Source organism: Salmo salar, chromosome ssa04 (assembly GCF_905237065.1).
Source record: "Salmo salar chromosome ssa04, Ssal_v3.1, whole genome shotgun sequence".
Classification (NCBI taxonomy): domain Eukaryota; kingdom Metazoa; phylum Chordata; class Actinopteri; order Salmoniformes; family Salmonidae; genus Salmo; species Salmo salar.
Window position 1 is genome coordinate 36,327,956 of NC_059445.1, and position 25,348 is coordinate 36,353,303.

The following is a 25,348-nucleotide window of genomic DNA, read 5'->3' on the forward strand; positions in this document are numbered from 1 at the left end:
AAATGTAATTGGTAAAATGTACTTAAGTATCAAAAGTACAGGTATAAATATTGTCAAATTCCTTCTATTAAGCAAAGCAGACACATTTTCTAGTTTTTTAAAATTATGGATACCAAGGGGCACACTCCAACTCTCAGACATAATTTAAAAACTAAGCATGTGTGTAGCGAGTCTGCCAGATCAGAGGCAGTAGGGATGACCAGGGATGTTCTCTTGATAAACTTATGAATTAGACCATTTTCCTGTCCTGCTAAGCATTCAAAATGTAGTGAGTACTTTTGGGTGTCTGGGAAAATCTATTGAGTAAAAAGTCCATTTTCTTTAGGAATGTAGTGAAGTAAAAGTTGTCAAACATATTCATAGTAAAGTACAGTTACAAAAAACGACCTAAGTAGTACTTTAAAGTATTTTTACTTAAGTACTTTACACCACTGCTAGCGGGACACCTCCAATGTATCTGGAATGTCAAACTTATCCGTTTTCCTTGGGAGACTATTTCTGGAACGCACCCATCAACACTTGATCATACAACCTGAAAATATTCCTTTGATATTTTATTTGAAGTTTACTATAATTTACATCACTAAAATTATATTATAAATATATTTCGATCCCCTCGGCGCAGTTTTGATTTGAAAATAATTTACTTTTCGTTGGTTGGATTTGACTGGATGACCCATTTGACTCCGCCCATATTACAGGTCAAATTTAGGGGATTCCCCAACGCATGGAAGAAAAGTATAAAAATATTCTGCTGGCAAACTATATACTTAAAACCCCCGGCAATAACAAATGTGAATTTACATACCGAGTTAGCTAGCTACACTTCGCCGGCAACACTGTGCAATCAGGAGTTTCGGGGTAATCAGATCGGAGAAGGTAAGTTAGTCCACGTCCACCACTAAATGATCAGAGCAATCTAGTTTCTAGAGAACATTGCTTGGTTTGTGGCTTATGGGTTTTGTTATACATCATTCAGGTAGCCAATGACTGTACTGCTTTGATCTGTGAGACTGACTTGAATGGGAGTTGTCTAGCAAGGGAGATTGTACGTCGGCATTATTGTTTTATACCTAGTTAACTTTAGATTGTATTGAAATGATGTACGTTTGTTAGCTATTGCATAGTCATCGTGGCAATAACACGGAAGTGAGCCTGTTAAAGTATGAAAGACAACGTTTTGAACCACACTTAGCATGCTGAGCCGTACCATTCTAATTACTACGAACTAATCATTTTGATATGTCTTGGCAATTTGTATTTTATCCTGTTTAACGTTACATAGTAAATACTGTAACGCTTATTTCATCTCATTATATTGCATGTTTCTAATCGCTTGTCTCCTTTCAGCCCCGGTTGGCTTTTCTTCCCTGCGTGCTGCTTTCAGGTCCTAGAGAACGCTATCATGGCTGATCTGGTGGAGAACGTGTCTCTTCCCCTTAGCCAAGAGTCTTTCGAGGACCTGTGGAAAATGAATTTGAACCTGATGTAAGAAAAAAACGTGCAGTATTACAATTGAATTAATCAGATACTGAAATATCATGTTTTGTTTCTGCCTCCCAAGTGTTTCTGCCTCTCAGTTTTGTCTCGCCATCCTCAGGGTTATGACCATTTGTGAGTGTAGACATAAGCAAAGCAGCTGTTGCTATCACTATCCGCTCCAAAGTTTCAACAATCTGAACTGTTGAATTGTGTCATGATCAATGCCTGCACTTGGTTGTTTTCTGAGTTTCTCTCTCTCATATCAGGGCAGTTCAACCACCTGTAACCGACGCTTGGGAGGGATATGATAATGTATGTTTCACTGCAGCAAGTAATTTTTCCTTGTGCATGTTATTTCTATGTAATATTTAGCGAGTTATTTTAATGTCTCATGTTACAATTTGGGTGTTGCTGGAAACAAATGTTGGTCTCTCCATTGCAGTGCACTATTTACCTAACCTTTTGTAGGGAAGTATTGCTCTGATACCATTTGTTGTATTAAGAAAAACATACTTCTCTTGCATGCAGTTCATGATGGAGACCCCTCTCCAGGAGGAATTTGATCCGAGTCTGTTTGAGGTGTCTGCAACGGAGCCTGCACCCCAGCCCTCCATCTCTACCCTGGACACTGGCTCGCCACCTACCTCCACCGTACCAACCACCTCTGACTACCCTGGGGCCCTGGGGTTCCAGCTACGTTTCCTCCAGTCCAGCACAGCCAAGTCCGTCACTTGCACAGTAAGTCTAAGGGATTTGACACTCTCACCTATATATCTAGGGCCTTTAAAATATTTGTATTTGAATTGTTTGGTTTTTTTCACAAAAATAATTAGACTTTTATTATTAAAATTTCTGATTTCCCCCCCCACAGTTTTTTTTCTTCAGGTTTTCACAACAACAACAAAAAATCACTTTCAAAGGAACAACATTGATCCACAACAATGCTTAAACCACTTTTGATGTCTGGGGAAAAAAATACATGCAGTACAGAATATGTGGCAAAACAAATGCCCACTTGATTGATAGGCAATTCATCATGATGTTATTCTGCCAAGTAGGCCTACTTTGCAGTCAACAGTTAATTGGAACGTTTTTTTTTTTGGAAAGCCTTTAGTTTCGGCATTCTAACCAGTTACACAACACAAACAAGCACATTCCCTAGCCGTTACTACTTCAGAAAGTTGCTGGAAATGAGAAACACTGATGCATTATTTTGAGAAACTAGTGCAGTTTACCAACTTTTCTAGTTACATCTAATGAACTTTTTACTAGGTTCAATAAAAGTTGTTTAATTCCCTTTTTAATATCAGATTCTGTGATTCCTCGTTTTCCCGCATCGCAGATTTTATTGGGCTCTTTGTATCCCCCCATGATGGCTGCTCAATGAAGCTCTTATTCATTCTTTTAAAGTAGTCTGTGTAAAGAAAGTTGATCTAAATTGCCAAAATACTTTCTGTAGCTTATCAATCACATTAACTATAGTTTTAATGAAATATCATCTGATGGATTTTATTTAGTGTATGATTTCTTACAACTCTTAGTGATGGTCAATTCCACAGTAACTGAATGACGCAGAGACTCTGATTTTTTGGGGGATTGCGAGGTTAAACTATGCACAAACACTTCATTTGATAAAAAATATATTTACTCGAAGAACAGTGCAGATTTAAAGTTTGGTAACACAATGGCAGTAAAATCACCCTCAGTTTGACCACGGTTTCCAAGAACTCTGCTAAATAGCTACCCAGATTTAAAGTGCGGTATTTTAGCAATTATCCATAACTCGTGGATACAATTTGTATGTCTCTGCATATAGTATGAGGTAGTTTCACGAGCCAATGCTAACTAGCGTTAGCGCAGAAACATAAAAATGGTATCCACAAGTTCATCTGACTCTGGGGAAGTTGCCAAAATCCCAAACTATCCCTTCTAGATAAAAAGATGTCTGCAGAAAGAATGGAGTGTGGACTATGATATGACACCTTGAGTTTGAAAAAAAATCAATTTTGTTTATTGAATTACAGTAAGTGAACTAGATTAACACCTGGTAACAATAACATTATGGGTCCATGATATGTACTATACATAATTATGAGTCGTTCTCTTCATGGTCATGTATCCTGAATAGGTACAAAGGTAGAAAAATGTAATATCCTACTTTGAATGCTTGCTTATTATTCTACTACACACTGGATATTATTCTAATGAGCTCCGCCCCCAAACAAGCCACATTTGTTCGGACCAGACCAAATCTGTACCAATTATGGATGTCCAAACTGGTGAAACATAGACAGAGTACAGTAGAGTATAGCAAAGTAGTACAGTAAATTATACTGTACTCTAGTGTGCTCTACTGAACTGTACTGACCTGTAATCAACTTTTTACTGTACTGTGTTGTCCAAACATCTATGATTTGGTTCAGATTTGGACTGACAATATTAACTACTGGATGTCAAAATCTAATTTTATTTGTCACATGCGCCGAATACAACAGGTGTAGGCAGACCTTACCGTTAAATGCTTACTTACAAGCCCTTTACCAACAATTCAGTTTTAAGAAAAATATTTACTAAATAAACAAAAAAATAAAAGAGCATCAAAATAACAAGGCTCAGTGGGTGAGAGGGCTGGTAAATGGAAAGGGAGGAGTAAATGGGAAGGGAGGAGGCTCATGGGTAGGTGTCAGTAAAAGCCTCGAGGGGTGACACGGAGAGAGAGAGAGCGAGGGAGGGGTTGTCCACAGTGTTTTCGGACCGTTTTACCACCACATGATGAAGAAAGAACTTATGAGTTGAAGGTAGGACAGTAGCAGGTGACCCAACTGTGGTTTGTCACTACTATGTAAGGGAATGGCGCCTTAAGGAGATGTTATTTGTAATTTATTTTGTTCATAATGTTTCTGCCACTGTCTTATGACCGAAAAGAGCTTCTAGATATCAGAACAGTGATTACTCACCCCGTACTGGAGGAATACTTTTTCTTCAACGAGACGGGCGGGAAGGATTTACTTCAGCTGCCCGTCAAGGCCCTCATCCCCGTCATTCGCAGGAGAAGGGGACGGAGGTATCGTGGACGAAGGTCCGGGTGCCTTGTAAGATTGCCCTCTCGGTGACGGACCCTATCTTTGGTCCTGTTAGCCAACGTACAATCAATCGATAATAAAGTAGACAAACTAAGATCACCTATATCCTACCAACGGGACATAAAAAAAAACGTATCTTATGTTTCACCGAGTCGTGGCTGAACGACGACATGAATAACATACAGCTGGCAGATTTTAAGCTTTTTCGGGCAGGATAGAACCGTGGCCTCTGGTAAGACAAGGGGTGATGGTCTATGTGTATTTGTAAACAACAGCTGGTGCACAAAATATAAGGAAGTCTCAAGGTTTTGCTCACGTGAGGTAGAGTATCTCATCAAACTGTAGACCACACTATTTACCAAGAGTTTATCTGTATTTTTTGTAGCTGTCTATATACCACCACAAATTGATGCTGGCACTAAAACCGCACTAAATGCGCTGTATATGGCCATAAGCAAACAAGAAAACACTCATCCAGAGGCGGTGCTCCTAGCGGCTGGAGACTTTAATGCAGGGAAACTCAAATCTGTTTTACCTCATTTCTACCGGCATGTTAAATATGTGCAATCGGGGGGGGGGGGGGGGAATTCTAGACCACCTTTACATCACACACAGAGACGCGTACAAAGCTCGCCCTCCATTTGGTAAATCTGACCATAATTCTATCCTCCTGCTTACAATCAAAAACTAAAGTAGGAAGCACCAGTGACTCAGTCAATAAGAAAGTGGTCAGATGAAGCCGATGCTAAGCTACATAATGATGTCGTCCCCACAGTGACCGTACGTACATACCCCAACCAGAAGCCATGGATTACAGGCAACATCTGCACTGAGCTAAAGGGTAAAGCTGCCGCTTTCAAGGAGAGGGAATCTAACCCGGAAGCTTATAAGAAATCCTGAGCATGCGCTGACCAACTGGCATGTGTCTTCACTAACATTTTCAACCAGTCCCTGACTGTAATACCAACATGTTTCAAGCAGACCACCATAGTCCCTGTGCCCAAGGACACTAAGGTAACCTGCTTAATTGACTACCAACCTGTAGCACTCACATCTGTAGCCATGAAATGCTTTGAAAGGCTGGTCATGGCTCACATCAACACCATTATCCCAGAAACGCTAGACCCACTCTAATTTGCATACCGCCCCAACAGATCCACAGATGATGCAATTTCTATTGCACTCAACACTGCCCTTTCTCACCTGGACAAAAGGAACACCTATGTGAGAATGCTGTTCATTGAGTACAGCTCAGCGTTCAACACCATAGTGCCCTCTAAGCTCATCACTAAGCTTAGGACCCTGGGACTAAACACCTCCCTCTGCAACTGGATCCTGGACTTCCTGATGGGCCGCCCCAGGTGGTAAGGGTAGGTAACAACACATCTGCCACGCTGATCCTCAACAAGACAAGCCTATTCCCCCTCAGGAGACTGAAAAGATTTGGCATGGGTCCTCAGATCCTCAAAAGGTTCTACAGCTGCACCATCGAGAGCATCCTGACTGGTTGCATCACTGCCTGGTATGACAACTGCTCGGCCTTCGACCGCAAGGCACTACAGAGGGTAGTGCGTACGGCCCAGTACATCACTGGGGCCAAGCGTCCTGCCATCCAGGACTTCTATACCAGGCGGTGTCAGAGGAAGGCAATACAATTGTCAAAGGCTGCAGCCATTCTAGTCATAGACTGTTCTCTCTCCTACCACACGGCAAGTGGTACCTGAGCGCCAAGTCTATGTCCAAAAGGCTTAACAGCTTTTTTTACTTCTTAAAGCATTGTAGTTCAAGTGCTTGTAAGTAAGCATTTCACTGTAAGGTCTACGACCTGTTGTATTTGGCGCATGTGACAAATAACATTTGATTTGATGAATTCCCAATATTTGGGGGGTTGTCTTTCTGTTACCAATTTGGTAACAGAATGATGCATTTTAATCACTTAATAAATCATAAACTAAATCGTTATTAGTTGAAACGGTAACTAATTGGTTGGTTTAACTTTACGTGTTCTGTGAACTTTCATTGTCCTCATGTGGGAGAGATTCGAAAATATCTTCAAAATATGTGGGTTTTTGGTAACAGAATGACAAGACACTAGGCAATATTTATTAAACCTACAGAAGGCAAAACATTTCAGCAAAACAAAATATAAACGTTAATATGAGTTGTCAGGGGTCTTTACTTTAGTTTTTCAGACGGGAAGTGTTTGAGAAATGTACACATTTCTAACAAATATAGACTCTTAGCTTTCATTTGACACAATTTGATGTGCTCCTATGGACTTCACGTTAGTGCTGATGGGGCTTTTTACATGGAAATGCCCTGGTATAGCACTGTAGTTTTTGTAATTTGAATTGATCATTTTGAATATAACTAACATTCCATTCAACATTGGTCACCAAGGTAGTCCTTTTTGTGTTTTTTTTTTTGGTGACGCTTAATTGTCCTAGATTCTATTCATATATTCGCAGACGAGTATATAGTCAAACACATCCAGTTAAGCATCCGTTGAATGGACCTAGTAAATTACCTGGGCCACTGCAGAAAGTTAAATAAGGTCCAGTCCTCCTTTGTCTGTGCGGTGTAGCAGAAGGTCTCAAAGAGGAAGAGGGAGCCTTGCCACACAAGAACATGGCAGAATCATCCTTTTCTGTTGTCATTGTAAAAATCAATTGCTAGATTTAACCCAAATCTTTGAACAACTTGGCCCATCAACATGTTAGACAAGTCTCATAGTGGCCCTTCTATATCTTGCGGATTATTTTTTTAAAAATTATTATTATTATTATTTTTTATTATTATTATTATAAATATTTTTTTTTTTAACTGATTCACAAAGCATTGTCCTAAGACATGACGGGTTTGTTTATGATTTCAACAACCCCATCCTTGCTGTCAGAGATTTAACTAACACGGCACCTCCCCGCCCTGCGTCCTGTGCTTAGTTTGACTGCCGGTCAGTCAAACTTTCTTTTTACACTCTTATTCTTAATTATTAGCACCTTGACACCAAATGTTTCATTCATGTTTTTGGGGATGTGATCATGGTGTTCACACATGTTAATAGCGGTATACACATGAGGTGTGGGCTTGATATTACAATGGAGCTAATATCTCATATTGATCTTACCTACTGGTGTTGGAAGTAACTCATACATAGCATGTAGATTATATACTGAACAAAAATATAAACGCAACCGTTTCAACATTTTTTGGGAGTTACAGTTCATAAGGAAATCAGTAAATTGAAATAAATTCATTAGGCCATAATCTATGGATTTCACATGACTGGAAATACAGATTTGCATCTGGTAACAGATGTCTTTTTTTTTCTTTTTTTTAAGGGGAAAAAAAGGTAGTGGTGTGGAACAGAAAACCAGTCGGTATCTGGTGTGACCACCATTTTCCTTATGCAGCGCGACATATCTCCTTCACATAGTTGCTTAGGTTGTTGGTTGTGGCCTGTGGAATCTTGTCAAGGTATCTCTGTGCATCGATAAAATGCAATTGTGGATGTTGTCCGTAGTTTATGCCTGCCTGCCTGCCCATACCATAACCCCACTGCCACCATTGCACACACTGTTCACATCAGCAAACTGCTTGCCCACACAACGCCATAAATGTGGTCTGCGTTTGTAATGACGATTGGACTTACTGACAAACTAAATTAAAACGACTTTGGAGGCAGCTTATGGTAGAGAAATGTATATTTTATTCTCTGGCAACAGCTCTAGTGGACATACCTGCCGCCAGCATGCCAATTGCATGCTTCCTCAACTTGGGACGTTGTGACAACTGCACATTTTTTGTCCCCAGCACAAGGTGCACCTGTATAATGATCATGCTGTTTAATTAGCTTCTTAATGTGCCACACCTGTTAGGTGGATGGATTATCTTGGCAAAGGAGAAATTACTGATTTATGCACAACATTTTGAGAGAAACAAGCTTTTTGTGCATACGGAAAACATTTTGTTTTTATTTCAGCTCATGAAACATGGGACCAACACTTTACATGTTGCATTTATACTTTTGTTCAGTGTGTAAGAGATTACGGATTTTTGTGAAATAAAATCTGAAAAACAGATCTAAGACATTAAGTTTCATTTGAAATGGTTACATTAGCATAAACGTCTTCTACTTGCAACAATGTTACTTGAACAAGTGCAACATTGTCTCTGATGTTGGTATCAAACTTGTACAATGTAACTCATTGTAGGCAGGCATTGTAAATGTGATGGGAGCTATATCATTTACTTTATAATGGTAAATTTGCAATGTGGCTGCTAAAAAAAAACGTAATATTATTGACGCCTAACATAGTATTATGTTTACTACAGTACATTCACTGGAATGTTTTAATAAAGCATAATAAGCATAAGTCTTTTGAAGATTTAAATGGCAATGGTAAAGTTAGCCTGTGAGGACATGTCTTGACTTGCCTCAAAGCAGGGCTGGGGGAGGGGTTTCAGTCCTGGCCATATGAACTGGGGGAGCAGCTTGTTCTCTCTACAGAATATTTAAACCTGGACTCATTCATAATCTGGAGATTATATCAGGAGAGGAGTGATGTTTATTTGGAGGATGCTGAGCTGTCACAGTAGCCTTGAGTTTTAGTACAGTTGATAGGAATCAAGAGGACTCTGCTTTATACAGAAGGTAAAGCGATTCCTCTTTTGTCCAAACTACTTGTAATGGTCAAATTTCCTTCTCGTGTCACTAATTAGATCTAAACTAATCAAGTGCTTTGAAATAACTACATTTTCTACTGTCCAACGCTTCAAAGGGGACTTGGAAAGGTTCAGGGCAGAGTCAGACAAGAACAATGGGGGATCAGATTTACTTTGTGAATTTTGGACATGTATACATGCTAATTTTGTGAGTTCCATCAAACTATCAGAAAAATAGAAGTTATTTAGGCCTACTCATCTTGTTGGCTGACAAGGTAAATGTGGACCGTTCTTCCAATATCTTCAATATGCACCTCGGAATTGGATAAGGACGCACGCAGTTTGGATCCAGTGACCAAATTTTATATGGTGAAGTTTGTATTTCGTTGACATAATCTATCACACTGGGATTAGAACAATGCTGACAGATTAAACAAAGACCTAAGTATTGTTTTTGATTTAACAAACCCCCTTCTCTCTCCTCCAGTACTCGCCAGACCTGAACAAGTTGTTCTGCCAATTGGCAAAGACTTGTCCAGTTCAGATTGTGGTGGACCACCCTCCTCCTCCTGGGGCAGTGGTACGAGCCCTGGCCATCTATAAGAAGCTGAGTGACGTGGCTGACGTGGTGAGACGCTGCCCTCACCACCAGAGCACCAGCGAGAACAATGAAGGTACACATCACAGCGGGAAGGCTACTCTTATCCATACTAAAACATGTTAGATTGATCTAGAATGTTATACAGTGTGCTTTTCGATGCAGTATAGAGGGTCCACACTATAAAAGGAGTTTAAACGTCATTTTATACTTACACTTGTTGCCTCCTTGAATGAGAATCGCAAATGTTTTGACTGGTAGGTTATCTTCAGTGTGTCGCTTAATACTCAAGTGTTTTCTGTGCCTTAGGTCCTGCCCCGCGAGGTCACCTGGTCAGAGTTGAGGGGAACCAGCGAGCAGAGTATATGGAGGATGGTAACACTCTGAGACAGAGTGTGCTTGTCCCCTATGAGCCTCCTCAGGTAGGTTCCATACACTACTGTTGTGTGTGTGTGTGTGTGTGTTAGGGCTGACCCCATTTAGTCGATTGGCCGATTGTTTGGTGTGTAGGCTGTTGGTCGACCAAGATTTCTTTAGTCAAGCAGTTGCAAATGTAATTTAATTTTTTTGTGGTGCACAAGACACCTATCTGATTTGCACCTGTCTCTGTGGACTAATCCTATCGCGGATGGCACAGTCACTCTAAGACAGGGGTGTCAAACGCATTCAACGGAAGGCCTAGTGTCTGCAAGTTTGAGTTTTTTTCCTTTCAATTAAGCCCTAGGCAACCAGGTGTGGGGAGTTCCTGACTAATTAGTGAGCCTAATTCATCAATCAAGTGCAAGGGAGGAGCGAAAACCTGCTGACACTCGGCTCTCTGTGGAATGAGTTTGACACCTGTGCTCTAAGACGTGCTACTGAAATTGTAAATGCTTGTGTTATAAGAGAATTATGGTTCACTAATAAATATATTAATTTATAACATGCGCTTTCTCCCGTGATGGATAGCGGTCGCTGTCCGCGGTTCTGGAACTTAATCATACGTGCGCCGTTGAAATGGCGCCTTTCCTATATGTTGCTATGTGCAAAATAGCTAAACCAGTATATTGGTGTTGAGAACAATGCGTCAGAGGCAGCAGCGGAGTGAGGAGACGAGAAAACGCCCCTTGCCTTAATTGTCTAAGATAATTTAGGAGCGCGAGAACCCCAACTTAATGAAGTCTATAATCAATAGCCTAACTGTTAAACGTGCCTGGCTTTATAAATCATCCATACAGAAATAAGACAGATCCTGCTTCTGTTTGAGTGTTTTTTTTAAATAGACTACTGATTCCATGAGCACTAAGCCTCACGCAACCACAAAATCTTGGATAAAGCAATTTCACAAATTCGGCTCTTTTTTTTTCTTCTTTTTTTTTATCTTTAAAAAGTCTAAATCTATGTAATATAGCCTACACCTTCACTATAAATCCATGATTTATTTTAGACGGGTCTAAAGAAACATGATATGAAGAAAATGTAGTCTATGCCAGCAGCATACCACCCTGCATCCCACTACTGGCTTGCTTCTGAAGCTAAGCAGGGTTGGTCCTGGTCAGTGCCTGGATGGGAGACCAGATGCTGCTGGAAGTGGTGTTGGAGGGCCAGTAGGAGGCACTCTTTCCTCTGGTCTACAAATAAAAAAATATCCCAATGCCCCAGGGCAGTGATTGGGGACATTGCCCTGTGTAGGGTGCTGTCTTCTGGATGGGACGTTAAACGGGTGTCCTGACTCTCAGAGGTCATTAAAGATCCCATGTCACTTATCGTAAGAGTAGGGGTGTTAACCCCGGTGTCCTGGTTAAATTCCCAATCTGGCCCTCAAACCATCATGGTCACCTAATCATCTCCAGCTTACAATTGGCTCATTCATCCCCTCCTCTCCCCTGTAACTATTCCCCAGGTCGTTGCTGCAAATGAGAATGTGTTCTCAGTCAACTTACCTGGTAAAATAACGGATAAAATAAAAAATTCAGAAGAACAGAATAGCATCCTCTGAGTCGTCCTGATCTGGCTATGCCATATGGCTGTAATACACTAATTCATTTAACAGACAAGATTTGCTTAGAATTCAGTGACATTGTTTTGTAGTATAAAGAATACAATTGAACAAAGATGAATAAAATAGAAATAATATTTTCTCCAAACGATTTGAGGGAGAGTGCACATGTGGCTATTCAGTGAGCGGTTAACAAAGAAATAGGTATTCCTATATGCTTAATTTAGTTATTAATGTAACTTTAGTTCTACAAACGTTGGGATATATGGTTTGATTTTTAATGCATTGTAAGGCTGCATGATGCAACTCTGATTGGAAAAAAGTCACTGGAAATGCATCAGCTCTGCTTTGTTTTTTTGCACAGGCTGTACACGCTTCATCTGTCTCTCATTCGCAATTTGAGAAGCAAATTTCCCGGGCAGCATCCCCATTTGTGTGGCCATAATGCAGCCTAAAAAAAACATGCCTTTTGCAGCCCTTCTCCCTGAGTGCTGCCTGCAATGAAGCACCTCATCTCACTCACACGTCTCTCTATCACGTGATCAGGTCTTTCTCACAGGCTACAAGTTAAAACGGACACATTGGGGACTTAACTGCGCACGTCCTTATCCAATTCCGAGGTGCATATTGAAGATATTGGAAGAACTGTCCACATTTACTTTTCGTCAGCCAACAAGATGAGTAGGCCTAACAAACAGCAAAAGCACTAGCCTATGCCAATCTACTATCCCCCATAGTACAGAAGTTGACATTCTGTTCTGTGCAAAATAAATATTCTAAACATAGTCTGGGACAGTTAATACAACCACTAGCGTCAAAAAAACTTTTTTACGCAGTGAGGCTGACGTAACAGATCAGAACGTTTGGCTTAAAATATTGATAGACTATTAGGCTACTTCACATTATAAGCGCACGGCACTAGGCTATAAGCACGAATGTTCCATGTATAATTCACAAGTGATAGGCTAATATTGTCACCCATCAGACTATTCTTGATTTAATCTTGTCTTTACATATACTAAATAATATGTGTGAAATTAGTTTTGACTTAGAATGGACCATTATCATGCACCTGTCTCGAAGCAGGGGGAAAATACATGTCATCTATGCACTTAAATAGCGAATGGAGGACGCTTTTCCTGTTGTTCATTTTCATGCCATCCAGGTCGGCTATACTGCTGTTGTAAATATAAGCAATGTGCTTAATATTAGGAAAGTTGAGAAATAAATTATAGTAGGCCTAGCCTATAGAAAGCTGATGAAATCCTCCTCTATTTAGTAGAGGCCATCACCCTGTTTTCTTGCTCAGTTGCATAGCCTATAGAAATGTTGCGCAACATGAGCTCATGGGCTCTCATGAAGTGTTTGATAAGATTTTTGATCACATTTGCATTGATGTCAGAGTGATTAGAGGGACAATAGAGTGCTGAGTACCAGGCAGTTAGCAAGTTTGGTAGGCTACTAATGACAATCAGCAGCATCAGAGCTTGGAGAAGCCTAATTACTGCGACTAAACGGTTATGTGAAATTTGACTGCCTTCATGACTCGTGACTGCCAGCGTGGCGGTAATACGGTCACCACAAAAGCCCTAGTTGTCACATTTTTACATCCATTCGAGTTCTGGAGGGGCCGTGCAGATGTGGAAGATCAGGAATAGGCCACCTACCTCTCATTGGACACTCCAGGAAGCAGCTCATAGATTGGCTAGGCTACAGATATTGCTTGGTGTTGTTCGGCATGCAAAATGACTTGTAGATCAATGAATGTCAACGTAGTTACATCCATAGGGGAGGCATCAGTTGTTACGAAGGATGAGCGGTATTTTTGGAAGGTAGAAGAAAGGTTATGAGCATACACATTTTGTGAACCGACGATTGATAACGTTTTAAGCGATTTTCTGACCGATGCATGCTACATTTGGATCGGTTGCACTTGTATCTTTAACATTTGAACGGGGGACTGATGCGTATCGGTGAAACGTTACATCCCGTGTGTGTGTGTATACAAAAGTATGTGGCCACCCCTTCAAATTAGTGGATTCTGTTATTTCAGCCACACCCGTTGCTGATAGGTGTATAAAATCGAGCACGCTGCCATGCAATCTCCATAGACAAACACTGGCAGTAGAATGGCCAGTACTGAATAGCTCAGTGACTTTCAACATGGCATTCATCCTTAAAAGTGACTGAAGTTTGCCAAAAAGCACCTGGATGATCATCAAGACTCCGGGAAGGATGTTCGATGGACAGATATGTCAAAAGTATAACTTTTTGGACGACACGGGTCCCATTATGCTTGCCAAAAACCAAACACTGCATTACACAGTAAGAACCTTATACCAAAGGTCAACGACTTGCCTTAATAGAATGAACCATTAATTCTGCTCTGTATCAGAGAATTCTACAGGAGAATGTCAGTCCATCCTTCTGTGAGCTGGGTCATGCATGATCCAAAACGCACAATCAAGTCGACATGAAAATGGCTAAAAAGCAACACATTTTAAGTTTTGGAATGGCCTAGTCAAAGTCTCCAGACCGAATCCCAATTCAGATGTCGTGGTAGGACTTGAAACGAGCAGTTCATGCTTGCAAACCCACGTGTCGCTGAGTTAAAGCAGTTCTGCATGGAAGAGTGGGCCAATATTCATCCACAGTGACGTGAGCGACTGATTAACATCTACAGGAAGTGTATGGTTGGAGTCATTGTAGCTAAAGGTGGCACAACCAGTTGCGTGTAAGGGGGCAATTACTTTTTCACACAGGGAAATTGGGTGTTGAATACATTTGTTTATGTAAGTGTTGTTATTAGTTCACTCAGGTTCCCTTTATCTAATATTAGGTTTTGGTTGAAGATCTGCACAACATTCCATTTAAAAAATATGCAGAGGATCAGAGAAGGGGCAAATACTTTTTCACGGCACTGTATATGTTTGTATGAGGGAGCGTGTGTTTGGGAGTATCATCAGTCACAGCTGTCTATCTCTATCTGGTTTCCCAGGTGGGATCAGAGTGTACCACTGTGCTCTACAACTTCATGTGCAACAGCTCCTGTATGGGAGGGATGAACCGCAGACCCATCCTCACCATCATCACCCTGGAGACACAGGAGTGAGTGTCATGTAATAATCCATTTTACATTGTCATTGTTGCTTTTCTAATTAGTCAAATGTATAATTTGACTGAATTAAAATAGAATTGACCCCAACCCTGGTCCTGGGTTGACCCCCAACTAATGTCATGTCATAGTATGACAGTGATGGGAACTTCCCCTCCCGTTCTGCAGGGGGCAGCTCCTGGGCCGGCGCTCCTTTGAGGTGCGTGTGTGTGCCTGTCCTGGTCGTGACAGGAAGACAGAGGAGATCAACCTGAAGAAGCAGCAGGAGACAACCCTGGAGACCAAGACCAAGCCTGCCCAGGGAATCAAACGCTGTAATTGATCCTGACAATCTTAAAGCGGTGGTCTTGGGGTTGGGATTAACATTAAATGGCAAAAAGAAAGAAGCCAGATTCACATTGGACTTTAAAGTTGTGTGATGGCTGATAAAGGTTGACATTGACCTATGACCCTGAGTGTGAGCGGTTCCTCATCGTGTGTGTCATGTTTGTGTTCTAAGCTATGAAGGAGGCCTCCCTGCCTGCCCCTCGGCCTGAGGCCAGTAAGAAGACCAAGTCCTCCCCTGCTGTGAGCGACGATGAGATCTACACTCTTCAGGTAACTGCTCAGAGAACAGACCAATGGCAGTTTATTATCATGTCTCGTCCCCTTCAGAGATGCCTAGTCACTAGTCTGCTGTTGGCTGTTTGTGTATACTGTGTGTAACTGGGCTCATCTGCCCATCCAGATTCGAGGGAAGGAAAAATATGAGATGCTGAAGAAGTTCAATGACAGTCTTGAACTGAGTGAGTTGGTGCCTGTTGCCGACGCTGACAAATACCGTCAGAAACGGTGAGTTCTCTCCTCTGACACACATCCTCGCTTTCTCCCGCTCTCTTTCCCTTACGCAACATTAGAATTCTCCCTTTTGTGCGTGTGTGTGTGTGTGTGTGTGTGTGTGTGTGTGTGTGTGTGTGTGTGTGTGTGTGTGTGTGTGTGTGTGTGTGTGTGTGTGTGTGTGTGTGTGTGTGTGTGTGTGTGTGTGTGTGTGTGTGTGTGTGTCCTTTCCTTTCCGAATCTTATTCAAATTAAACATTAAATTCCCTACAGCCTCACCAAGAGAGTTGCCAAACGGGAAATCGGAGTGGGGCCGAAGAAAGGGAAGAAACTACTGGTGAAGGAGGAGAAGAGCGACTCTGACTGAGAAGGAGAGCGAGTCGTTCCATGTCATTTCAGCAAGCCATGACACCCACCACCTGATTGTTCTGAAATTGTTTCTGTAATTAGAAACAGGTAAGATTGGCATTCCTAAAACATTTTGTTGATATGTAAATTTTATCTTGGCGAAATTAAGCTTATTGATTGCACCCAAGTTGGCCATTTTAATTGACGGGATTCAGATAATATTCAAGAAATATAGTACCCAACATCTGATTTGGATAAAACTTCTTCCTACCAATGAGTAAGACATGATGAATCCCAAAATAAATTGGGGCGGGGACCCCATGCCAAGCCCACCCCCTACATCCAGTATACAGTTTCAGTTCTGTTTGACAAGTAGTATGGAGCTGTATGTTGTATTTTCTGAATCCTATTAAAATAGCCAATTTGGGTGCAATCAATTATCTTAATTTCTCAGATCAAATTATATTTCAACAAAATGTTTTTCGGAATGCTAATCATATGTTACCAACTACAGAAATGATTTCAGAACAATCTGAGATGGTGGGTGTTAATCCTCTTTCTTGTGCTTTTTGAGGTGGAACAACCTGAGAGAATTAACCCGTTCTGCTTTGTTTCTGTTCTGCCAGATAACCTTTTCTGTTGATTGAGGGAATGCAAGTACGGTGAACTGTTGATGCTTGCAGCTTACTAGCTTTGTGTTAGCACCTGCTTTAGGTCTCTTAAGTGCAGTTTGAGGTTATTTTTCTGTCATGCTTATGGGCAGCTTTGGTGCACACATCAGTTGGTTGGTGGCCCATGCAGATCCTGAATCCCTATTCTAGTTTTACTCACTCTGAGGACAATGAACTCTTGTCTTGTTAGACTGTCTTGCTTTTTGTAGAATTGTGAAATTATCTACTTTTCTATATAGTATGTGCATTCCCCTGGGTTCTTGGTACTGTACATTTAGCTAACAACCTAGCATGGCCATCACTGTCATTTTTGCTTATGAAAGAAAAGTATGTATTAGAGTACAGGGGCCTGACTGAGCCTTACTGTGGTTCATAACTGATGATGTTTAGTTAGCGAGTCCTATTAATAAGATCCTTACTTGAATAATGGGTGACCGTTTCAACTGAACATCTACCTCCCTAGTAATTTTATATTGTTAACTGTAAAGTTTAGTGTTTTTGTCCTGCCACTGCCATACATGCGTGTCTTGCTCAACATGTCTGTTCTGCGACACCCCTTTTACCATGATGTATGCTTTGGTAGTGTCTTAAGACAGCCTTACCGGAAGAGTAGCTGATTTGGTTCTGTGTGCCTGGAATAAGTTTGGAGTAAAGAACCTTCTACTGTTCTGCCAAATAGACTCCCCTCACTGGTAGATGCTTGCTGTTTTCAGTACAGGAGTTTGTAAGACACTGCAGAAATATAGTAAAAAAGTGTTAATTGCAGCCTTAGTTGGATATTTTTTAAGGTCCAATTATTGATTCTTATCTTTTTTGTATCCTAAAATGTTTTTCTACCCTTTTTTATTTTTGTTAAGAGGTAGAGTATACACACACACACACACCGGAATATCTACCAAACAAACACTTTATTACACTGCCACAGAAATACATTGACTTTTTCATGAAATTATTAAAGAAAAAAATGTACTTTTCATTGTTTGGCTTTGTGATTTATTGTCTAAATAGATATGTATTAGTAAGTGTGACAGCATGCATGGAATGTAAAGCATAGGCAATACATTTGACTTATTATTATGAAAATATTTCATACAAAAGTGATTGGTCCAAGCTTGATCAATTTTAGTTCATATTGATGGCTAAAAAACCAACTGAAGTTCTGTTCATTCCTCATATATATTGTGTGTGTAAATACTGTACAAAAATGTAAACACATGTAAAGTGTTGGTCCCATGTTTCATGAGCTGAAATACAAGATCCTAGAAATGTTCCATATGCACAAAAAGCTTATTTTGTGCACAAACTTGGTAACAGCCCTGTTTGTTAATGAGCATTTTATCTTTTGTCAACATAATCCACCCACCTCACAGGTGTGGCATATCAAGAAGCTGATTTAAACAGCATGATCATCGCTGCAACTCCCATGAGAGAGACGAAGGTCGAAAGCCATGCGTCCTCCGAAACACGACCTGCCAAGCCGCACTGCTTCTTGACAAATTGCTCGATTAACCCAGAAGCCAGCCGCACCAATGTGTTGGGAGGAAACACCGTACACCTAGTGACTGTCAGCGTGCATGTGCCCGGCCTTCCCCAGGAGTCGCTAAAGCGTGATGGGACAAGGACATCCCTGCCGGGCCAAACACTCCCCTAACCCGGACGATGCTGGGCCAATTGTGCGCTGCCTCATGGGTCTCGTGGGCGCGGCTGGCTGCGGCACAGCCCGATATAGAATCCGGATCTGTAGTGACGACGCTAGGACTGCGATGCAGTGCCTTAGACTGCTGAGCCACTCCGGAGGCTCGGAAAATCTAATTTTGTTTGGCTGGGCCTAGCTCCCCAGTGGGTGGGCCTATACCCTCCCAGGCCCACCCATGGCTGCGCCCCTGCATCCATAGATTAGGGCCTAATGAATTTATTTCAATTGATTTCCTTATGTGAACTGTAACTCAGCAAAATCTTTGAAACAGTTGCATGTTGTGTTTTATTTTTTGTTCAGTAGAGATACTAAATATATACTTCATAGATACTAGATGTATCCTCCATGGAGGCAATAGGAGGGCTCAGATATTTTGAGGTCACGGTTCCAGGATCAAGGTTCTGTTGTTGCTGTACACCATAGGGTTGTTTCCCTCACACTGATTAAGCCTAAACCTGAGAATCTCCATTGAGTTGTTTTTTTTAGTCCAGGGCAAACAGGAACTTCCCCTATGATCGGTAGAGGGTAGGCTCTTCTGACACACGAGTTTGTGGTACTGAGATTAGGTAGGGGTGTCTAGTCTACATCTGTGACATACTTCGGTGATAAGATGGTGATGAGGGTGCGTCCATCCAGTGGAGCAAACAGAGGATACAGCTTCTCCTTGAAGTTATCCGTGAATGTATAGATGTGTGCCCGGGTCTCTGCATTGTAGAAGGAGATTTGACCCTCCTCGTAGTCCAGAAAGATGCCCACCTTGCGGGGCAGCATCTCCATGGGCAGGGAAGTCTCGGTCTTGGTGCAGGCGTAGAACTGCCTCATGCTGCGCCACAGGGCCCAGTAGCCTTCTGCGGGGGTCATAGGGAAGCGACCGTGGCGTTTGGACGTGGCGGTGGTCAGACCGACCCTCCAGTATCCGTTGTTGGCCAGGGTAACCTCCCAGTAGTGACGTCCAGAGGACAGGCCCTCCGAGCCCAGGACGCAGGGCCAGCTGTCATAGCGCTGTGTGCTGAAGGCCGCCTCTGTCGTGCAGTGAGACTCCTGGACCTTTTTATGGTCGTCTGAGAGCAGCAGCCATGGGTGGTTGGTCATAGGGTCCAAGTTAATGTCAACTATGTAGGAGGACAACATGAGAGGAGAGGTTTTAGTGTAGTTTCAGGGCAATAGAGGACCCACAATTGAAATTATTTGTGCAAACCTTTTTTTCTATTATCCTGTTATTTTGAAAACACTGTATCCACCTGTGTGGCTGTAATTTCATTTAAAAAGAAATCTAATCAAATCTGTCCATCTAAATACATTTTCATGTCGCTCTACTGCAGTGTTTCCCAACTCCGGTCCTAGAGTACCCCCAACAGCACACATTTTTGTTGTAGCCACAGACAAAAACACCTGATTCAACTTGTCAAGGGCTTGATGATTAGTTGACAAGTAGAATCAGGTGTTTTTTTCCGGGGCCACAACAAAAATATGTGTTGTTGGAGGTACCTGAGAACCGTAGTTGGTAAAACACTTTTACTGAATAATGAAATGCAGCAAATGAAGCATAATTACCCGAAGCACTGCAGATCCAGTTCCACACTGAGTTTGGGATGTACTTAGGTGTTTCTGTCAATTCAGGAGAAGAAGACGATAAGATGTCTACCTCAATAACATTCAAATGTAAAAATACATTTTCAAACATTCACAGCCAGAAAACAGAGATTGGGATGTTAGGGGAGGAGGGGGGCATACCTGTTTTCCAGGTGCGTTGTTTCGTAGCCAGCCATAGCTGGGGAATGATACCCTATAGGAGAAGCAAAGAGAAGGGTTGCGTCAGAATTGGGGGCAATGCCTGTGGATGATAGAGAAAGAGAGCAGCGGCCAGAGGGCATGAACAGGAGTAATAAAGGAGGGCACTTTGATACCAATGGGCAGTTCTAGAGGGTAGTATTTCATTCCAAAATACTCAACTGTAGGTAATAGAAAGGTCAGCATGAAGTATTGCTGATGATTTGTCTGATCTGATAACGATTTATATTGGCTGGTCTATAGCCCCTTTGATTAGGCGGCTGCCTTATCACTGCTTGCGTATAAGAACTTTATCTGGAGCCGTCCTCCTCTTTTGATTGACAAAATGTTATCCGAGGACAATATTCTAGGTGAATCGAAACCTAACTCAAATTGTGTGTTTTGCATTTGAAAAAGGTAAATAGTACCAATCATAGCTTGAAATTGTAAAGACATTTAATAAGACCGGATCCTACAAAGTTTGAGAGAAATGTGTGGGTGGCAGGGTTATTGTTAGGGTTGAACTCGCATGTGGACATGAAGCTAGGGTTTTGGTTAGGGTCAGGATTGAACATAGGGTTAGGGCTGTGTGCCTCACCGTGCTGCTGTCCTCTTCCTTCAGTAGAGACCAGGTGATGAACTCCAGGAAGGGCAGGAGGGTCACCAGCTTCTTCTTATTCAGCTCCAGCCGTCTCAGCATCTGGGTCAGCTCATCCCTCATCAGACCACATCTCTGAATGGACACAAACGGTGCAAGATTCCTTCATTGATTTGATCTCATTGAGACTGACTCTGACCCTAGATCAGGCAACCTCTAGCTACACCAATGATATGTGTCAATCAGAAATGTTGGCTATGGCTGGCAAGAACACACACACCTCTGTGACACTCTGCAGCTCCTTAGCCCATTCCATGATCCTCTGCTCTGCCTGTGTGGAGGGTTCAGGATCCTCCCTGTTCTTCTCCAGGTCTATGAGGTCAGCTCTCTCCTGTATCCAGGGACTCTGTGGGACAGAGTAAAACATATGAAGTATAGCCAATTATTGTGTTTGTATCAGTGTCACATATAAATGAAATAAATAATTGTTATGAGTAAGATTAATGGATGCTCAGTTGATCATCCTGGTTTGATTAATTCACATCATAGTAAAGTATAGGAGATCACTTCCCCCCTCCTCTTTATCTGTCATGTCCTAGTCAACCCCATCCATATTTTACAGTATGAATATGCAAGTAGCTCGAGATGAGATTTGTGAGAATATTGTTAGTAACCCACTCACTGTGTCCACTCTCTTCAACTCCTCTGCCCATTGGAGGATGAGTTTACGACACTGTTCCAGACTCTGTTCGCTCTGCTGGTCCACTCTGACATTCTTACTGCGCTGCAGAACAACACACAACAACAAGTTGACTTACACAGCACAAAACTGTCATTTACACTCAAATACTATTTCAGCGTTTCCTCTAGCCTGCCTAGAGTGCTAGATGGGTGGGGTTTACAGTTTTGTGACTATTCTATTGGTCCATTTAGTCAGGCATGCTCAATCAAGCACAGATAAAGCATTTGAAATTATTTCAAATAGTATTTGAAGCAAGGTTCGCAAGAAATTCCGTAATTTGCCCCAAAGCTTCTTCCCATTCATATGTCAGCCCACCATACCCACTCCGGTCCCAATGAGCTGATGTAGCGTCGCCCCCACCAAATTTAGATCCAGTATCTTATTCCACGTTTAGTTTATCTGAGGACTGGTAAGTTCTTTCATAAGAATTATACTGTTTTTTTATCAACCACCGTGATCCATGGATTTATGGCATACGGTCTTCCTGAGCAACGTTTATGAAAGTCCCATAAAACGACAACAGTGAAGGCTCTATTTCCTTGTCAAAGGCCATTCTGGATTACGACTCAGGATAAAGGTTAAGATAAAGGACGATCCATTTAATCACTTGGTTTTGGGGGATTTTGTACTTCGACATCTCCTTGTCCCAGATTCAAATCTCATCGTAGTTTTCCATTAAGAGGACATATGACCTTCTATAATCTACACGCAATACTGACATACATACACTTTAGATAGAATATGATGCATAATATTTAGCTCAAATGATCAAATCCAAAACAAAGCATGGTTTCCTATAGTGATTTCATTTATGTGATTTCATTTAGTTTCTTCAAATGATGTGAAGTGATTTACTATCCATAAGCAGATCAAACCAGACAAAGAAAGAACTCAACCCGGGAAACCATAATGACAAATCCATAACCAGAAAATTCATTTTCTAACAGCATGAAATAAACTCCATTAATAAGCCATAACAAACCAAGACATCAAGATGAGTTCTCATTTTAGTCAGAAAGTGACTCAATAGAATTTGACACGTGTTTCAATTTAATCTGCTCAGCAACCACAAAGCTTTCAAAAAGTACATTTAAAACAGAGATTAATCTATACTCTTCTTGCTTCATTTACTCAGTATTTTTAAGCAATAAGGCCTGAGGAGGTGTGGTATATGGCCAATATCACGGCTAAGGGCTGTTCTTATGCACTACCCAACGCAGAGTTTCTGGACACAGCCCTTAGCTGTGGTATATTGGCCATATATCACAAACCCCCGAGGTGCCTTATTGATATTATAAACTGGTTACCAACGTAATTAGAGGTAGTAAAAATAAATGCTTTGTCATACCCGTGGTATACAGTCTGATATACCACGGCTGTCAGCCAATCAACATTCAGGGCTCGAACCATCCAGTTTATAAAAGGTGTTATACATACCAGTATACCGTGTGTATACCTAGGGGTAACTGATGATTTCAACTGTCAATGTACATTACCCTACAACAGAACGCCGGCTCCCATACAGTGTTTCAGTACTCCTACACATGCGAATAAAGACCGATCAATAAATATACAAATATACATACAACAAAGGATTTGGGCCCAACGTGGGACCCAGTCCCTAAGTCTCAGGCCTACCTAACCAAACCTTATACAGTAAGGCCCAGCCCAGACAGATCTTCTGTCTCAGGCCTATCTTGCAGACCTTAAATATTTAGTCACAGGTCTACCTTGCAGACCCTAAATATTTAGTCTCAGGCCTACCTTGCAGACCCTAAATATTTAGTCTCAGGCCTACCTTGCAGACGACCTCCACCTGTTGTTTCCACTGTGTGATGAATCTAACACAGTCCTGCAGGCTACGCAGGTCCTTTAGGCCCTATAAGGAAAGAGATTCAAAAAAGAAAATCAAGCTGTCAATTCACTGTCTCTCACTTTCACTTTCACTGCCATTATCCATATAATTTATTCTCTCTCCCTCTCACTCTCTCTAACTGTAATGTCCATCCTGTACCTTTTGTCTAGATGGTTTGCTGCTCAATTTTAGTTTAGGTGCTGAGTTGTGAGTCTGTAGGTCTTCTGGCATTTCCCATCGTACTGCCCCGATCGAGCTGTTCTGCGTTGCACTCTCCTCGACATCATTGAATTCTGACACACACGTACACAAAACCAAACTTTGTCAATTGATTACACCCATTTTTACATGGGTTAAAATGAAATCTGTCTAATAAGGAATTTTTCTTACGTGTATATGCAGCTACTGGGGCTTACAGGCATGGTTACATATCATATAGAGGCCTCATAGGAAGTCTGTCACAAAGCTGAATCAGCAATAATAAACAACTTACTGATCTTCTTCTCTTTGAGAATACTCTTCTTCAGAATACTCATTTTTTGATGTTTATTGAGCCACTTTAGTGCTTTTTTATGCTATTGGTGTAGAATCTGAAACAACATTCACATAGTAGGTAGGCCTCAGTACTCTCTTCAATACAAACATAGTTGCCTGCCTGATCATTTTGGCAGTGTGTATGCGAATTGATATTTTCTTTTTATCACTGAGCTATCAAATGATAGCATAAATCGAGTAGGTTTATATGCAAACCTGTGGCAATTAAAGTCACATATTCTATCTATCAGTATAACTGTCATCCACGCAAAAGAAAAAGGACATGCTATTGGTTATCATTGCGAAATAAAGAAAACTTTATTTTTACATTTACTATAACTGTATGAAATGGTAATCACATGGACTCACTTCACAAAGATAAAATGTCACACAAGACTGATTAAAAGACAACCAAAACAAATCAAACTTCATTGAGCATGTTTAAATTGATACTAATTAAACTGATAGTTAATCATAATAATTGATATAAGCAGTACATATATATAACTGATAAACCTCTTACCCTGTGAGGGTCCTGGCCTAGGAGTGAAAGAGACAGAGACCAGGTTGTGTTCCGTCTGCTACGGTGAGAGAGAGCTAAAATACCAAAAGCCTTTGGTACAGAGAGACTTGAGTCTCCCAGACAGACAGGCATGCTGCTATCAGCTAGACCTTTGGTCCTTTTTATGGATTCCCAATCCCAGCAGATCTAGCCTTCATCAGATCAAAATCACGCACGATACCTTTATTATCTACCTGTATGTAGAGATGTTCTTTTTTTACTGCATATGATTTAATATAATTACAGAGAAAGTCAATGAACTTTGTAAGACACAGCAATAAAATCTACTATCTACTATTTATATACACTACTGGTCAAAAGTTTAGAACACCTACTCATTCAAGGGTTTTTCTTTCTTTTTACTATTTTCTACATCATAGAATAATAGTGAAGACATCAAAACTATGAAATAACACAAATGGAATCATGTAGTAACCAAAGAATTTTAAACAAATCAAAATATATTTGATATTTGAGATTCTTCAAATAGCCTTGATGACAGCTTTGTACAGTCTTGGCATTCTCTCAACCAGCTTCACCTGGAATGCTTTGAAGGAGTTCCCACATATGCTGAGCACTTGCTGGCTGCTTTTCCTTCACTCTGCGGTCCAACTCATCCCAAACCATCTCAATTTGGTTGAGGTCGGGGGATTGTGGAACCCAGGTCATCTGATGCAGCACTCCATCACTCCCCTTCTTGCTAAAATAGCCCTTACACAGCCTGGAGGTCATGGTCCTGTTGAAATGAAATGATAGTCCCACTAAGCCCAAACCAAATGGGATGGCATATCGCTGCAGAATGCTGTGGTAGCCATGCTGGATAATTGTGCCTTGA

The 25,348-nt window shown here is 41.3% G+C and overlaps 2 protein-coding genes across 5 annotated transcripts; one reads left to right on the top strand and one right to left on the bottom strand.

The window, feature by feature from the left end:
• Positions 1 to 649: 649 nt before the first annotated feature.
• Positions 650 to 17,730, top strand: tp53 (tumor protein p53). Of its 3 annotated transcripts, XM_014195886.2 has the most exons (11): positions 650 to 879; positions 1,351 to 1,488; positions 1,749 to 1,794; positions 2,011 to 2,220; positions 9,718 to 9,904; positions 10,138 to 10,250; positions 14,805 to 14,914; positions 15,090 to 15,235; positions 15,421 to 15,518; positions 15,649 to 15,752; positions 16,011 to 17,730. In XM_014195886.2, the coding sequence occupies exons 2-11, from the start codon at positions 1,406 to 1,408 to the stop codon at positions 16,102 to 16,104; spliced, it is 1,191 nt and encodes a 396-aa protein (XP_014051361.1). In that variant the 5' UTR covers positions 650 to 879; positions 1,351 to 1,405; the 3' UTR covers positions 16,105 to 17,730. The 3 variants fall into 3 exon arrangements, with proteins under 3 accessions (XP_014051361.1, XP_014051362.1, XP_045572823.1); XM_014195887.1 differs by lacking the exons at positions 650 to 879; positions 1,749 to 1,794; XM_045716867.1 differs by lacking the exons at positions 650 to 879; positions 1,351 to 1,488; positions 1,749 to 1,794; positions 2,011 to 2,220 and adding an exon at positions 9,506 to 9,599.
• On the bottom strand, positions 17,646 to 24,694 carry LOC106602902 (E3 ubiquitin-protein ligase TRIM39). 2 transcript variants are annotated; one of them, XM_014195888.2, is made up of 10 exons: positions 24,475 to 24,694; positions 23,911 to 24,007; positions 23,577 to 23,710; positions 23,361 to 23,441; positions 21,503 to 21,604; positions 21,101 to 21,226; positions 20,821 to 20,955; positions 20,187 to 20,238; positions 20,007 to 20,060; positions 17,646 to 19,564 (listed from the first exon to the last, which is right to left on the bottom strand). In XM_014195888.2, the coding sequence occupies exons 2-10, from the start codon at positions 23,951 to 23,953 to the stop codon at positions 19,029 to 19,031; spliced, it is 1,263 nt and encodes a 420-aa protein (XP_014051363.1). In that variant the 5' UTR covers positions 23,954 to 24,007; positions 24,475 to 24,694; the 3' UTR covers positions 17,646 to 19,028. The 2 variants fall into 2 exon arrangements, with proteins under 2 accessions (XP_014051363.1, XP_045572821.1); XM_045716865.1 differs by lacking the exon at positions 24,475 to 24,694 and having other exon boundaries at positions 23,808 to 24,465.
• Between the last annotated feature and the right edge of the window lie 654 nt (positions 24,695 to 25,348).